Raw genomic sequence first — 17,226 nt, forward strand, 5'->3', positions numbered from 1 at the left:
TTGCACAGTTTTTCAAAGTTGTGCTTACAGTTTCTTGTTGGTTGCAAGGTGTCCTTTCAGAAGCCAATTGTGTGGTGTATTTATGTTGATTGTTGGAGGTAGTTTGGTTAGAACCTACTTCGAGTGGCTGGCGTGGGCCTGGGGGACAGTGACAGCTGCCTGCTTCATGGGCAGAGATGAAGTAATTGCTTCCTGGGAAGTACCATCCTCCTGGCCACACTCTCCAGCCCATTTCGTTTGTGTTGGTTTCCTTGGCATCTGCACATTTCTGGCTTCATGTGAGTCTCATTGATTTTAGCGTATGACTTCAGGCTGTGGGGAAGAATGGCCATTTTAGCACAGAGATGCACACAAAGGAACAACTGGCTAAATGTGAGTGAAGACATTCTTAGGGGGGATTTCATTTCTTTTATTCTGTAACAGGCAGTCTGGGAAGCAGTCTGGACACGTGGCCTGCGCTGTCACAGTTCCTCCTTGTAGGATCACAGATGTTTGGAGATTGTAGTGATAACTGTTATCATTGAGAATGTCATTCTCACAGGCTCTAATAAGTCAGGATGTATTCAGTGTTAATTTGTTGAAGACAACTGTATTTCTAGCCAAATCCATGTGAGACGTTTCTCCTGGCAGTGTTGCTGGGGGGGTATTCCCGTGGCTTAGTCTTAGGGAAGCACACGCCTTTGAATACTGCTGAAGCTGTGAGTACCCAAAGCGCACCGGAGTACTTTTGCCATACGGGGTGTTAGTCACTGATACACATCTCAGTCAGACCTGATGGATTCTTGACCCCTTCCTTTTTTAATTTTTTAGTTTTTAATTTTAATTTTTGTTTTTTAAGAGTACAACCCCTCAGGTGGCCACCATGAATCTCTGGTGTTTTCAGTTGGCTGCAGCCTATTTGCCATCTCTGGTTCAAACATATTTGAAGCCTGATGATGCTTTCCTCTGTTCTTCTGCTGTGTGACCCCCGCGCCCACAGGGTTCAAGACTGTCAGAGCTGGGAGCCACCTTCACAACTACCAGGGTTTCCAGAACCTCCTTCCTCTAGCCCTGGGGATGGAAGAGATGTCATCAGAGGTGAAGGCTTATTAGGTTTACATGCCATTGATAACGAATGAGGAGGTTTTCTTTTATATAAGGGGAGCTTCTTAGAACGTGCTTTAGTAGGGTAAAGAAGCTTTTGATGTTTGCTTTCTCTGGAAAGATAATTTGTGATCCTGCCCTTGTTTTCAACAAAAATATAATTTGCATACCAGTGCATGTTATGTTACTGGGCACTGGCTGACAAATGGTTCTTAACTCGTCATTCACTCAGCCACTGTTTCTTGAATGGCATATGTGTGCCAGCTGTAGTAGGAACTCGCTGGGCTCTAGGACTAACCCTTATGAAACAGAGGTCCTGGGGGAAGCAAAAGCATATAACTATAAACGTTTGAGGTGATATCAGAGGGGGTGCCTATTGGTGCAAAACTTCGTTCATTCATTGCCCCATCTAGGAGGTTTTGTGTCTTAGCAGCGTGTTCCATAGCAACACATCCCTCGATCAAAATATTCATCATATTGTTTTGAAATTCTCTGCTTACGTGTGTGTTTTTCCGACTAAGTTTAAAACAGGTTAAGGACAGGCTATGGGGTATGTATTATATATATCTACACACACACATACATTTATATTTAGATACATTACCAATGTAAATATACTATATATATAAACACATATGTATTTCTCCCTCTCTCTATATACACACACACACCACACACATATATACACACACACATATATATGAAATACACACACACACACTTCTACTGCCAAGCACAGAAAGTCAAAACTAGGCAAGGGTTCTTTTAGTGTTCATGAAAAAATAGATGTGTTAGTTGAGAGCGTCCTTCAGTTGCCAGGGGAAAGACAGGATGGGTTCACAAAGGGAGACAGTGTTTTAGTTTTGTTTTTGTTTTTGTTTTTTCTTTGTTTAACTCTTGAATTCAAAATACTCCAGACTTATGGAAAAGTTGAAAAAATAGTACAGAGAATTCCCATATACTCTTCCCTCAGATTCCCCAAACATTTCACCCCATTTCTACTTTCTCTTTCTCTCTCTGTGGATATAATTTTTTTTTTTCTGAAATGTTTAAGAGTGGAAGGTAGAATGCAGGGCAGGGTGAAAGGTGGAAGGAGAGACGTGGGTTGGGAGGCTTTTTTTTTTTTTTTAACATTCTGAGATGGAGTTTCGCTCTTGTCACCCAGCCTGGAGTGCAATGGCACGATATCGGCTCACTGTAACCTCTGCCTTCTGAGTTCAAGTGATTCTCCTGTTTCAGCCTCCTGAATAGCTGAGATTACAGGCACCCACCACCATGCTTGGCTAATTTTTTGTATTTTTAGTAAAGGGGTTTCACCATGTTGGCCAGGCTGGTCTTGAACTCCTGACCTCTGATGATCCACCCACCTTGGCCTACCAAAGTACTGGGATTACAAGCATGAGCCACTGTGCCTGGCGATTTTGGAGGCTTTTGCAGTAACCCAGAGCGCTATGATGAGGGCTGGACCTGGTTGGAAATGATGAGAAAGGTGAGAAGTGGTTAGGTCTGGCATAGAGTTTGAAAGGAGAGTTTAAATGGGTTAGATGACAAGAGAGAGACGTGGCTCTGAAGGCATAGTAGCCCTTGCCCTGCTGGGCCGGACGAGACAGGCAGCCTAGGGCTACTACCACACCCTGCGGGCAGCTCAGGACCTGGGCCAGCGGAGGAACCAGGCAGTGGTGCTGGCCAACTTCGGGACCCTGTGCCTGCACGCGGGTGCCAGCAGCATGGCCCAGCACTACCTCCTGGAGGCCGTACGGCTGTTATCGAGGCTGTCCTGCAGGGAGTGTGGCCGGGACTTCACCACGTGCTCCTGCAGCTGGGCCACCTCTGCACCCACCAGGGTCCGGCCCAGCAGGGCAAGGGCTACTATGAGTGGGCCCTTCTGGTCACTGTGGGGATGGGCCATGTGGAGAGTGAGTGCCCCGGTTCCTCATGTGCTCCTTCCGGGGCCACTCAGGTCAGGGCACACCTGGGGTTTGTGATTCAGAAACAAGTGGTGGTTTTTCCACCATTGAAAGTGCTGAGTCATGGCCAGCAGCAGATGTTGGCAAGCGCCCTGGAGACAGGCGGTTCCCACACAGGGCTAGGCTGTCTGCCCTACTGGGGCAGCCAGCTCTTCCCAGTTTGCCCAGGGACCATGCTGCCTTGAGCACGGAAAGTCCTGCGTGCTGGGAATCCCTAGCCATAACCCTGGGATCAAGGCAGGCTCTGCTGAGCTGGGACTTGGGGCCCCTCCATGAGCCAGGCCGTGAACGCCGGTTCTTGTGCCCGTGTTATCTGCTTGGTATGTTGGCAGCCTGCGCACCTGTCATCCCACTTCACAGAGGACACGGGGCGGGTGATTGCCCAAAGCCGCAGAGCAGTTCATGCAAAAGCAGCTCGTTGTGCACTGTGTGCCAGGCCCCACCCACAAATGGGGCTTGTGGGGTCCTCGGGTGGCAGGGACTGAGCGTGGGAATGTGAGCTTTAGGCCAGAGAAGCCACAAAAGGGTAAGTGGTGTGATGGCGGGCCAGCACTTGGCCCCGGGTTAGGGAAGCCTCTTTAGTCTGGGACCAGAGGGTTGAGAGGATTTAGTCAAGTAATAGGTGGTGGGGGAGGGGCTGGTGGTGTAGCCTGTGTGAAGGACCAGGGATGAGCGAGTGTGGGTGAGTGGTGGTGAGTGAGTGGGGGTGAGGGAGCGGAGGTGTGATGGGGGTGAGTGAGTGGGAGTGTGAGCGGGTATGAGTGGGGTGTGAGCGGGGGTGAGCGAGTGGGGATGAGTGAGCGGGGATGAAGGGGGTGTGAGCGGGGGTGATTGAGTGGGGGTGGGTGAGTGGGGATGAGTGAACGGGAGAGAGAGCGGGGATGAGTGAGTGGTAGTGAGTGAGCGGAAGTGTGATGGGGGTGAGTGAGCAGGGATGAGTGAGTGGGGGTGAGTGAGCAGAGGTGTGATGGGGGTGAGTGAGCAGGAGTGTGAGCGGGGATGAGTGGGGTGTGGTGGTGTGAGTGGGGGTGAGTAAGCGGGAGTGTGAATGGAGATGAGTGAGTGGGGGTGAGTGAGCGGAGGTGTGATGGGGTGAGTGAGTGGGAGCGTGAGCGGGGATGACTGAGTGGGGGTGAGTGAGCGGAGGTGTGATTGGGGTGAGTGAGCGGAAGTGTGAGCGGGGATAAGTGGGGTGTGAGCGGGGGTGAGTGAGCAGGGCTTATGCAGGGAGGTGCAGAGTTAGGAGTGGGTGGTTTGGGTGCTGGATGGTGAGAAGCTCTTCTGGAGAGCTAAGCATGGCCTGGGGCCTCAGGCTGTGGCTTGGCCTTTTCCCCAAGAGCACTGGGGAGCCATGGAGTGCTATCGAACAGTCACTGCAGACTGAGCAGTGAACAGACAGACAGTAGGTGGGCAGGGCTGTCTGAAATCTAGGCCGCAGAGGATAGATGAGGAAGTTGAGTCCAGGGAAATGGCCGAGACAAGGGATACTGTTGTGGGTCCCCCCTGCCTTGCAGCGGTTTGTCATGGCATAGTGAGACCACTCAGAGATGCCTCCTGTGGCCTGGACCAGAGTCCCAGGGGCTGTGGCCAAATCTGCCCATTTCCCAGCACAGGCCTGGCACCCACTCCTGGCCCTAGGAGGGATGAGATTTTGGAAAGGACCGTGTGAAGGGGCCCCGGTTCAGACCCAGGCTTCTTCCCCAGGGGCATTCTCTGACTGGAAGGAGACCCTCCAGGAATCCAGCGCCCCAGCCCCCACTGCAGCCTCCGGTTGCTCGTGGCATAATAGCCTGTGGCACCTCCTCCTAGGAGGCCCTCCCTGGGGTGCTGGGGGATTCAGACTTGGAAATGCAGGCCAGGGAACGGGGATCATGCTTTCCTGTCTCCCCACCCCGCGCTGAACGGTCGAGGAGACCGAGGGCGGGGCTGCTACCCCACATGCTTACTCGGGGTCATTTTTGAGTCACTTTTGGTAGTTTGTGTCCTTCTAGGAGCTTGGCTGTTGTGTCTAGATGGTCTGATTTGTTGGTGTACAATTGTTCGTAGTGTTTTCATGGAATCCTTTTATTTCTGTCAGGTCAGCAATAATGTTTCCTCTTTCATTTCTGATTTGAGAAACTTGGGTTTTTAATTTTTTATTTATTGCTTTTATTAGAGATGGGGTCTCATCATGTTCCCCCAGGCTGGTCTTGAATGCTGGCCTCAGCGATCCTTCCACCTCGGCCTCACAAAGCTCTGGGATGACAGGCGTCAGCCATGGAGCTCAGTCTCTGATTTTAGTCATTTGTGTCCCATCTTTCTTTTCTTGGTCAGTCTGGTGAAAGATTTGTTAATTTTGTTACTATTTTCAGTAAACTCACTTTTGGTTCTGTTGATTATCTCTTTTGTTTTTCCATTCTCTGTATTTTTACTTCCCATTTCCACTCTCATGTTTATTATTTTCTTCCTTTTATTTGCTTTGGGTTTAGTTCATTCTTTTTCTAGTTTCTCAAGGTGGAAGGTTAGGTTTTTGATTTGAGATTTTTCTTCTTTCTTTGAATGTAGACATTTACAGTTATAAATTTCCCTTTCAGCACTGCCTTAGCTGCATCTTGGAATTTTTGATACACTGTGCTATTTTTTTTTTTTAAAGGCAGAATTTTGCTCTAATGCCCAGGGTGGGATGCAGTGGTGCAATCTTGGCTCACTGCAACTTCTACCCAGGTACAAGCCATTCTCATGCTTCAGCCTCCCAAGTAGCTAGCTAGGATTACAGACGTGCACCACCGCACCCGGCTAATTTTTATATTTTATTTTTTTATAGAGACGGGATTTCACCATGTTTCCCAGGCTGATCTCAAACTCCTGGACTCAAGCGATCCTCCCACCTCGGCCTCCCACAGTGCTGGGATGACAGGCGTGAACCACTGCGCTGTCCCGGGCTGTGCATTTGTTTGCATTCTTCTCAAATTAGTTTTCAGTTTCCCTGATGGTCTCTTTGACTCACTGGTTGTTTAGGAGTGTGTAATTTCCACATATGTTTGAATTTCTCACATTTCCTTCACTGTTGATTTCCAGTTTCGTGCCAGTACAGCTGAAGAACACCTCTGCTTCGGTCTCAGTCCTTCTCCATTCACTGCGGCTCATTTTGTGGCCTGGCACATGGTCTGTCATGGGGAATGTCCCCTGGGTGCTTGAGAGGACTGTGTATTCAGCTGTTGTTGGGTGGCGTGTGTAACAGATGTCCATTCAGCGTACCTGGTTTCCTGTGTTAATCTCCGGAATGTTTCTGGCACTAGAAAATCAGAAGCTTTCCACCGTTCCCAGCGCCCTGACTTTGGGAGAGGCCAGTGAGCATGTGGCTTGGGAGCCTGGTTGCATGAGAGAAGCATGTGTGGGAACGCCAGGGGCCGGCTTTGAACCCCATTCCGCCAACATGATGCCGTGTGTGGCAGACATGACGCTTGGCTTTGCTCTCTCAGGGTTCCATCGGTGACAGGGTCTACTTGTGCCCCTGGCCTCATCAGCTCAGGCTGAAGGCGGCCCTGGTCCTGGCCTGAGGGGCTTTGTGAAGCAGAAATAGATGGCCTGGTGCAGGGGCCGAGCCTGGCCAGGACCTCGGCCCTGGGAGTTGTAAAGAAGGCTGGCCTCTACCATGAGCCTCTGCACCAAGGTGTGCCCATGTGACTGTGTGCTCGGCGTCTGCCCTGGCACGGGTGCATGGCCTGTCTGCGCTCAGTCTCCCCGCCTATGGGGCCCAGACTCACAGAGGTGTGAAAGAGGCAAGCACGGCGCAGGGGCCTCCGAGCCCAGCCAGCCTCGCTTCGATGCTGGGAGACTAACGTCTTCCATTTTGTCTTCTGCCCAGGCCAGTTGCGGGCCGTCCACTGGCTGTGCTACTTCTACAGCACCGTCATGCCCACCGAGGCCCAGCGTGTCATCTACCATGAGCTCCAGCTCTCCCTGGCCCGCAAGGTGGCCGGCAAGGTGCTGGAGGGGCAGCTCCTGGAGACCATCAGTCAACTCTACCTGTCCCTGGGCACCAAGCGGTAAGGGCTGGCTTTGCAGTGGTGGAGGTGGGGGTGGGCAGGGCAGGGAGGGGGGCAAAGGGAAGCTGGCCCAGGACACCAGCAACCCCTCTCCTTTTGATCATTTGGTTCCTTGGCATCAGATGTTTTGAGCTGGTGGGCCTGGGGTCATCCCAGGGCTGCTGCTGGCCCGTGAGTCCCAGCTTGAGCCTCCCTTGTTGGGTCAAAGGTCATCTCAACCCCAGCAGAGGCAGTACGTGCACTCTGGGCTGTTCTTCCTACTATGATGGCTTTTGTCCTCTGACCTCTGCCTGCCCCGAATCTTCACTCCTGGCCTTCATCTGTCCCCTTAAATGTGACCACAGCAGCCACCTGTGGCTTCTCTCTCACAGAAGACAGAGCCAGTTGTGTCACCTGCTTCCCTGGGACAGGGTTTCAAGGTCTCACGTCCCATTTGTGGCCTACTCGGCTTCCCCCAAGCATCCTGACCTGGTGGGGTAACCATGGCCCTGGCCACCCCACCCACAGGGCCCAGTGACATTGCTGCAGTCACACCCCCTCGAGTGTCGGACTTACTGAGAGGGCAGGGAAGGAGCCAGATTCCATGGGGACCCGGGAGACTGCCTCCAGTCTTGGTCTCAGGTTCACAGAAGGAAAATGGGCCAGTGTGCTAGAGCCATGCTTCTCAAAGTGTAGTCCCTGGACCAGTAGAACAGCATCCATGTCACCTAGGAGCTTGTGGCAAGTGGGAGTTCTAGGGCCTGCCCCAGGCCTGTGGAGCCGGAAGCTCTGTGGGCAGGGCCAGCAAGCTATAAGGACTGGCCTCCGGGTGACTGTGATGCCTGCACACCTTGAGAACCATCGGCCCAGATAGCCTCTGAACACTAACGGCTCCTGGTGCGTCTGGAGAAGACACAGGTCATGTCTGGGAGGCAGGGGAGATGGACTAGCACACTCCTCCTGCCACAGGGCAGCATGATGCTCGATTCCCTCTGAAGGATGTCCTTCATCTTTTCCATGCCATGTGTGTTCACCCTGGCCCTCCCAGCAGCCTGGGAAGAGCAGAACATTGCACACACAAGAGGGCCGTTCCCAGTCCGCACATTCTAGATTCATCTGTCACCAGACCCAAGGGAGGAGGCAGACTGGTTCCAGGAGGATGAGAACCCTTGTTCTGACACCTGTGTCTGATTCCAGGGCCTACAAATCCACTCTGGACTACACCAAGGAAGTCTGGGGATTTTCATTGACCTTCAGAAGGAAGAGAAGGAGGCGCATGCCTGGCTGCAAGCAGGGAAGATCTATTACATCCTGCGGCAGAGCGAGCTGGTGGACCTGTACATCCAGGTGAGTGGCAAGGGATGCAGGAGGACCCCTGTGTTGTTGACTCTCCATCCACCCATCCATTCATCCTTCCATCATCTATTTACCTGCTCATCCTTCCATCTATACATCCATCATCCATCCATCCATCCATCCATTCTTCCGTCGTCTTCCCATACACCTGTGGGTCCTTCCATCCATCCATCCATCCATCCTTCCATCCTTCCATCATCCATCCATTCACCTGTTCATCTTTCCAAGCATCCATCCATCCATCCATCCATCATTCATCCCTCCATCCATCTATCATCCATCCATCCTTTTATCATCCATCCATTCACTTGTCCATCCACCCATTCACCTATTCGTCCATCCATTCACCTGTTCGTCCATCCATCCATCCTTCCATCTATCTTTCCATCATCCATCCAACTGTTCATCCTTCTATCCATCCATCCATCCATCATTCTTCTGTTCACCTCTTCGTCCATCCATTCACCTGTTCGACCATCCTTCTATCCATCCTTCCATCCATCTTTCCAGTATCCATCCAACCATCTTCCATATATCCATGATCCGTCCATTCACCTATCCATCCATCCCTCCATCCATTCTTCCATCCTTCCATCATCCATTCACCTGTTCATTCTTCCATCCATCCATTCATCCATCATCCATCCATCCATCTATCATCCATCCATCCTTCCGTCATTCATCCACTCGCCTGCTCATCCTTCCATCCATCCATCCGTCCTTCCTTCTAGCATCCATCCATTCACCTGTTCATCCATCCATTCACCTGTTCATCCTTCCATTCACCTGTTCTTTCTTCCATTCATCCATCCATCATCCATCCATCCATCCATCCATCCATCCATTCATCCATCCATCATTCATCCATTCTTTTATCATCCATTCATTCAGCCACCATCCATCCACCTGTTCGTCCATTCATCCATCCATCCTTCCATCATCCATCCATCTTTCCATCATCCATCCTTCCATCATCCATCCATTCACCTGTTCATTCTTCCATCCATCCATCATCCATCCATTCATCCATTTATCCATTCATCCATCCATCATCCATCCAGCCATCATCCATCCATCTGTCCATTCATCCATCCATTCTTATATCATCCATCCTTTTATCATCCATTCTTATATCATCCATCCATTCATCATCCATCCATTCACCCGTCTATCCATCCATTCACCTGTTGATCCATCCATCCGTCCATTCATCCTTCCATCAACCATCCATTCACCTGTTCATCCTTCCATCCTTCCATCCATCGACCTGTTAATCCTTTCATCCATCCACCTGTTCATCCTTCCATCCGTCCAACTGTTCATCCTTCCATCCATCCACCGTTCATCCATCCATCATTCATCCATCCATCACACTCACCTCCTGTTCATCCTTCCATCCATCCATCATTCATCCATCTATCCATTTATCCATTCATCCATCCATCCTTCCATCATCCATCCATTCATCTGTTCATCCTTCCATCCATCCATCATCCATCCATCCATCCATCCATCCATCCATCCATCATCCATCCATCCATCATCCGTCTATCTGTCCATTCATCCATCTGTCCATTCATCCATCCATCATTCTTCCATCCTTTTATCCATCCATTCACCCGTCTATCCATCCATTCACCTGTTCATCCATCCATCCGTCCATTCATCCTTCCATCATCCATCCATTCACCTGTTTATCCTTCCATCCATCCATCATCCATCCACATATCCATTTATCCATTCATCCATCCATCCATCATCCAACCATGCTTCCATTATCCATCCATGCTTCCATCATCCATCCATCCACCTGTTCATCCTTCCATCCATCCATCATCCATCCACCCATTCATTCATCCATCCATCCATCATCCATCCATCCTTCCATCATCCATCCTTTCTCCCATCCATCCATTCACTGTTCGTCCATCCATCCATCATTCATCCATCCACCCACTACTCTACCTATTAATCCATCCCTCCATTCATCTATCTGTCCATTGGTTTATCCATACATTCGTCTATCCACCATCTAGCCATCAATATGCACATACATCATCTACCCTCCACCCATCCATACATTATCTACCCACCCATACATACATGCAGACATACATACATCATTCCACCCACCCACCCATCCATCCATCCATCCATCCACCCATCCGTCCGTCCATCCACCCATCCGTCCGTCCATCCATTCATCCATCCATCCATCCATCCATCCATCCATCCATCCCAGCATTAATCTATCCACACACCCATCCATCCATCCATGTGTCTACATCTCCTCATCCATTCATCCATCCATCCACTCATTCCTAAGCCACTGCTGAGCACCTGTTGTGTGCCTTTTCCCTCCCTCCAACTGGTTCCTGCACATCCTTCCCCAGTGGCCAGCATCTTCTCCCTGAGGGCAGAGGCGCGGCCCCTCACAGTGCCCAGCACCTGCTGGTGTACAGCACATGCTCAAATAATGTGACCACTCAGTTAACACACAGAAGAACTTGCTCCAAGCGACACGTGGCACATCTCCTGACAAAATGAATCTATCATAGTGGCTGTTTTCAGCGGCTTTCACAAACACAGTGTGATCTGGAACAAATTGTGAAGCTCACCAGCCTGGTGAAGCTTTCGTGATTGAGCACCTGCTGTATACCTCCTTGAGCTGAGGAGAGGCATCAAGAGCTCATGGCCAAGAGGGGACCCGGCCCACCCACAAACACTGTTGATGTGGCAGGGATGTGGCAACCCAGAAAGGAGCCAGGGGATGGGCTCCCAGCTATCTGGGGGCCACGGAGACTGGTTTGAGTACAGGCGGAGTGGGCTAGGCCTAGCCCTGGTGGTAGGATTCACGGGTGTCGGGCTCCTGGGCTGCAGCTGCTCAGTCACCTCCTGGCACTCAGGTGCATCAGTTCATTGTCCTCACGCCAGTGGTGGGGGCATCGCAAATGCACAGAGCCTGAAAAATGCTCAGGTGTACCTGTAGTGTGTGAGAGGAAGGAGGCTGGCAAAGGTGGGCGTGGCCACCTCGCCAGGTGTGGGTCTTGAGGGAACTTCTGTCTCCTTTCAGGTGGCACAGAATGTGGTCCTGTACACAGGAGACCCCAGCCTGAGGCTGGAGCTGTTTGAGGCAGCTGGAGACATCTTCTTCAATGGGGCCTGGGAGCGGGAGAAAGCCGTGTCCTTCTACCGGGTGAGCTGGTCTGTGGGCTGATGTGGGTGGGCCTCAGGGGAGCACCTGGAGGGCTGAGGCACAGGTGTGGCAGGGCAGAGGCCTCCCACCTGGAGGCAGGGCCACCCATGCACCTGCTCAGTTTCCAAGTGGTCTCACCGGGAATGATATTGACCATGCCCCTGCCCGGGACAAACTTTTGGGGCCTGGATGTGACAATGGCTCTACCCTTGTACCTGATGATCTCAAGCAACCATGAGCTGGAAGTTCTGTCCCCATCTTCCAGATGAGGAAGCTGAGGCTCAGAGAGGCACAGGGACATGTCAAAGGACACACAGCATGTCAGTGGGAGGCCCAGGTCTGCTTGCACCCCGAAGTGGGACAGCTTCTCCCTTCCTCTGAGCTCACGGTGTGGCTCAGCCCTGGGCACAGATAAATGCGGTGTTTTTAGAGCAGAGAGGAGTGCTGACTCCCCCCAGCCAGACCCCCTGGTGCCCAGGTGGGAAAGGCTGGTCTGAGGCTTCTGGGTGTAGCTGGATGGGCCTCAGGTGACTCTTCAGCCCCCAACTTGGGTGTCTGAACTGTGTGTTATCCCAGAGCACAGAGCTGTGTGGAGGTGCAGGGGTAGCTGGGGCGTGGGAAGCTCCAAGCACATGTTTGAGCTCTGAGGAGGGCACTGGGCAAGGTGGGTGCTGTGGGAAACCTGAGCCACCTGCCTGTGTGGTAGGACCGGGTCCTGGCCCTGGCAGTGACTACGGGCAACTGCAAGGCGGAGCTGCAGCTACAGCTGTGCGACAAGCTGGTGGCACTCCTGGCCACACTGGAGAAGCCCCAGGACGGCTTGGAGTTTGCCTACATGGCCCTAGCACCCAGCATCACTCTGGGTAAGTCCCCTGAGCCCCCACCCTGCCAGGACCCACACTTTGCCAGAGCCCAGCCTCCAGGTCTGCAGGGCAGGAGCTGAAACAGCTGCTGGATTTTCCTGGTCTCCTGTCCAGGCAGGCAGATCTGCCCAACTGGCTTCCCCGTCTAGCTGTGGGGCACGGCCCGAGGTGTCTCACGCAGTGCAGAGCTCCCTGCCTGACTGAGCTCTGTTTCCTCTGCCTGTTCCCGCTGCTGACCACAAGGGCCGCCCAGTGTGCCCTCTGCCTTCCAGACATGCCAGGCATCTCGTTGGTCCCTGTATGTGCCAGGCTGAGTGGCACATTCCCTTTCTCTTGTGCCCTACCCAACCTCATCAACCACACGGCTCTCTGGCTGATAAAATCCCAGTTCTCCTTCCAGCAGTCGGCACCTTAAGGCCGGGCATCCCCTGGTGCTGTGCCAGGGTCGTCTGTCCCCCTCCAGAGACAGGGAACCCTAGGCAGGCCGCATGCCCCAGCACCTTGTGCCCCGTGGCCCAGTACACAGTAGGTGTGCAGCTGACTCCCCAAAGTAGGGGGCTCTGATTGTGACACACGTAGGAGGAGTCGGATGTCACGTCTGTGGGTTGCCTGGAGCCGGGGTGCCCGGGAGCACCTGGACTGCATGGCTTTTGGGCTCCCCTGGTTAAAACCAGTGAGCAAAGGCAGGTGGCTATGTGTAGGCACAGAGCTGGGCCATCCAAGTCCGACTTTGCCAAAGCCTCACAGTAGACAGGGGCAGGCCTTATTAGTTCTGCTTTGCAGATGGGAAAGTGAGTCTGGGAACCTGGAAGGGACTGGCCAGAGCTGCCCAGGTGACCGCAGGTGCCTGGAGGCAAGCCAGGTGCTGCCCGGGGTCTGCATACCTGCTCCTGAGGGGCCTGTGCCCTCCCTGCCCCAGGGAGCCACTTCCTCACACCTGCCCCTTTGGCCTGCACCCCAGGGGACCGGCTGAACGAGCACGTGGCCTACCACCGCTGGCCGCCCTGCACCATCAGCTGGGCCAGGGCAAGCTGGCGGAGCACTTCTACCTCAAGGCCCTGTAGCTCTGCAACTCGCCACTGGAGTTCGACGAGGAGACCCTCTACTACGTGAAGGTGTACCTGGTGCTCGGTGACATCATCTTCTATGACCTGAAGGTGGGTGGGGAGGGGCAGGGCTCGGGGTGTTCCCGGCCCCCTTGGAGTGGGATCTCCACCCAGACCCCAGATTCCTGGGTTCCAGCCTACCTTAGGAATGGCCCAGTGGCCTCCCTGGAGCTCTGCATGCGGCTGGAGGAACCGGCAATGTTAGCAGATACAACCCAGCTCCCAAGCTGGCCAGTCCCCACCCTCAAGAACTCAGTCTCAGCCAGGGAGGCTGACACATGAGTGGGCAATGGTGGCCCCTGGGTAAAGAAGGCGGATTGTAGTCAGGGGGACCCTCCTGGAGGAGGTGACACCAAAACTGAGTCTTGACAGTCAAGTGTCAAGTTGCATTTAACAAAGAAAACAGGGTCAGGAGAAGGACATTTCGGAGGACCACATCATCTTGACATTGAATCCACGTTGCAAGATCCAACCCAAATCCTGGCGCCTCCTCTAGGAAGCCTGCCCAGGGTGCCAGCCTGTACTGAGCAACTCCTTCCTGGAGTCCCGAGACACCTTGAATCTTCACATCACCCAGGAAGGGTGGGGTGGGACCAGTGTCTTACCATCGGGTTCACAGACAGGGAAACCCCAGCTCAGGGCAGGTGCAGTGGGGCGGGGCCCCAGCCAGCCAGGCTGAGGCCTTGCTGGGTCGGGTCTGTCTGGAGCGGAGGTGCTGTGCTCCCTCTGCCCCCAGCCCTGCAGGGGTGGAGAGCTGGGACTGTCAGGTTCAGACCTGGCGTGTCTCCACCCCTCTGCCCAGCAGGCACCGCCCCTCCTCAGCATCGCACCGGCACCGCATCAGTGCTCCTTATGGGCTGAGGGGCCAGGGCACTCCAGTCCAGGGGCCGAGATCTTGGGGTCCTTAGAACAACATGAGGATCTGGGGCAGCCCTACGACCTCGCCCCGTATCCCCCACCCGCAGGCCTGGGGCTGCCCGGGAGGCCCCCGCCCAGTGCTGGCCACACCTGGTGGTCAGAAGTGGTCCCTGTGGCCTCCCAAGTCCCAGCCAGACAGGGAGGTGCCAAGTGTCAGACCCAGAGGGACGCTGCTCACCGCTCAGGGGCTCGCCTGGGACCCAGGGGGACGGGCCTCCCAGAAGAGGCCTTTATCTCTCTTGGTCAAGGCTGCCGCCCACTCCGCCTGCCCAGGAGGAAGGAAAGGGCCAAGTAGTACCTGAGAGGCCAAAGTCCACGGTTGGGGTTGAGGGGCAGAGGCCTCCTTCACCTCCTTCCCATGCACAGCCCTCTGGGCCTCGTCGTGACTATGCTGTCAGTGCAGGCCAGCTTCCCACAGGGAGGCCCCCTTGGAATTCCCTAAGGGCGGCTGTCTTTCCAAGGCTACACCCTCCTCCTTGTAGAGGAGGCTCTGGACCCAGGGCCCAGAGGAGTAGGAGAAAACGCCGGGCTGCATGGGGCCTGGAAGGCTGGCAGAGAGGCAGGGGTAAATGGGCATCTTTGCCGATTGCCTCTAAAATGGGGTCGCCTTTAGTGTACACGTGAGAGTGAGCCCTGGAATAGGGAAGATTAGGTGTGTCCTGGCTCAGCCTGCCACTCACTAGCTGTTGCACACACTACAGGCACATGGAAATGCACACGCAAATGCACACGGGCACAGGCACACGCACACACAGGCATGCACACAGGCACACAAATGCACAAGCACATGCACAGGCACATGCAGAGACATATGCATTGGCTGGCTCCTTCCTGTTTAGTTGGGTTGCCCCCACCCCTTCAGGAAGCCTTTGCCTTCCACCCCCGGCTGAGTCTGGGGCCTCCTGGGCCCCCCACAGGCTCCTGGGCTTCCCTCTGCCATAGCCTGGGCCACCCTGTGTGGTCAGTGTTTACTCCCAGGTCCCTCAGACTGGGAGCAAGGACGTTAGGCTCAGCCACGCACCCGGCACAGAGTCCAGTGTTCGGCTGGGCCGGGGGCGTTGGATGAGCAGTGGCGGTGACTCGGGGCCTTCTCACGCCCCTGCTCCGTGTGTGGGGCGGGGCAGTGGGGGAATGGACTTGCTGCATCTTGGACTTTGTCCTTGACCCTGGGAGCCATCTTGAGATGGTAAAGAGGGACAGGCCAGGCATGGGTCTCAGAGAGGTTCCTTGGGTGACCCCCATGTGGAGGAGGCGCCTGGGGAGAAGCCGGGTGGGGGATGGGAGGGTGAAGGAGGAGGTCTGGGAGGCGGCATCCCAACCCAGGGATGGTGAGTTTGGGCCAAAGATGCATTGAAAATGGGACTGGATGTCTGGGGCGTCACACTCCGTCAATATTTCAGGGAACATTGCCAGAGAGGACACCTGTGAGATCGTTTTGTACCTGGCCTGTCCCGTGGAGGGCCTGGAAATGGTCAGCATGGACAGGGGCCAGAGGGGAGCCTGGGTCACTCAACGCTGTGCCCCTGCTGAGGCTCGGAGCCACGGGTCCTGCACGGAACTCTCAGAGCAGGCAGGATCTGCCCTGACCTCAGCCCATGGGGAAAGCAGCCACTGCCTGCGGAGAGGGTGGCACTGGGGCAGGAGGCTTGGGGTGAGTGGGGCGTAGGGGCAGTCAGGAAGGCTTCCAGGGGTGTAAGGGTCGTCCCCACTTCCTGCAGCTGAGACCACAGCAGTGTAACAGGTTTCGGGGCTCATGGGGTGAGCCAGCATTGGCTGGACACGTGGAATGACCTGGAGACAGGAACGGCCTCTGGGAAGACGGGCTCCGAGTCCCCCTTTTGCTGAGCATGACCTGTCCCCTTCAGGACCCGTTTGAGTACTACCAGCTGGCACTGGCAGCCGCCGTGGACCTGGGCAACAAGAAGGCACAGCTGAAGATCTACACGCGGCCCGCCACCATCTCCCAGAACTTCCTCCTGGACCGTGAGAAGTCGCTCCTCTTCTACCAGAAGGCCAGGACCTTCGCCACAGAGCTCAACGTCCGGAGGGTCAACCTGCCTCCTCTGCCACTCTGCGGGTGGGCCCCCTGGTTGGCCCCCAGCCACTCTGGCTGAGGACAGCATCCAAGGGAGTGGGTTTTGTGCAAGAAGGACGGTCTCCTCCCTCTCCTGGTGTCTCCCGTGGCTCATTTTCTGGGAAATGGGGCATGAAAGGAGGGTTCAAATAGCAATAAATTTTTCTTTGCAATAACCTACCGAAGTCCCCAGGGCATCCTTCCCTGTGTGCTTCCTGGGCTGTGTCTAGGGGCCAGCCCCTTCCCTGGTGGCAGCCCTCTGATCTTGGGGAAGAGAAGGACCGTGAGTTCAACAGACCTGGGCCAGGTCACCATGAGCCTCGGTTTCCTCGGTGGCCAGAGGGGAGATGGTGGTGGAACTCTCTGGGCAGCTCCCTGCTTTCCCTGCTCAGAGCTTTTGCCGTAGGTCTCGTGTCGCCCTTGACTTTAACCTTCAGGCCACTGTGCCCGGATGTGGGGTCTGCTAGTGTCCCTGTTCGCCATTGAAGAAATAGAGGCACAGAGAGGTTAGGTGTCTGGCCCACCGTCACACAGCAGCAGGTAGGGGCGGAGACGCAGAGCCCAGTACACTGACCACCACACCACCCTGCCAGCCTGCAGCCAGGAAGGTGTCCCCCATTAGGACCCAAGGTCAGCTCCTGGACCTCTCTTGTGGT

The 17,226-nt window shown here is 54.4% G+C and overlaps 1 protein-coding gene and 1 long non-coding RNA gene across 2 annotated transcripts in view; both read left to right on the forward strand.

Annotated features, from left to right (window-relative positions):
• The window catches only part of LOC135964644 (uncharacterized), a 35,786-nt gene extending 28,784 nt beyond the window's left edge, over positions 1–7,002 (forward strand). The window contains exon 3 of the long non-coding RNA XR_010577163.1: positions 6,898–7,002. This is a non-coding gene — a long non-coding RNA (uncharacterized lncRNA). The remainder of the gene's footprint in view (positions 1–6,897) is intronic.
• Positions 1–16,750, forward strand: part of LOC135964491 (SH3 domain and tetratricopeptide repeat-containing protein 1-like) — a 412,105-nt gene extending 395,355 nt beyond the window's left edge. The window contains exons 7-8 of the mRNA XM_074000279.1: positions 13,434–13,629; positions 16,362–16,750. Coding sequence (XP_073856380.1) covers positions 13,434–13,585 — 152 coding nt within the window. The 3' untranslated portion in view covers positions 13,586–13,629; positions 16,362–16,750. The remainder of the gene's footprint in view (positions 1–13,433; positions 13,630–16,361) is intronic.
• Positions 16,751–17,226: the final 476 nt, after the last annotated feature.

This window comes from Macaca fascicularis, chromosome 8 (assembly GCF_037993035.2).
Source record: "Macaca fascicularis isolate 582-1 chromosome 8, T2T-MFA8v1.1".
In the NCBI taxonomy this organism is placed as follows: domain Eukaryota; kingdom Metazoa; phylum Chordata; class Mammalia; order Primates; family Cercopithecidae; genus Macaca; species Macaca fascicularis.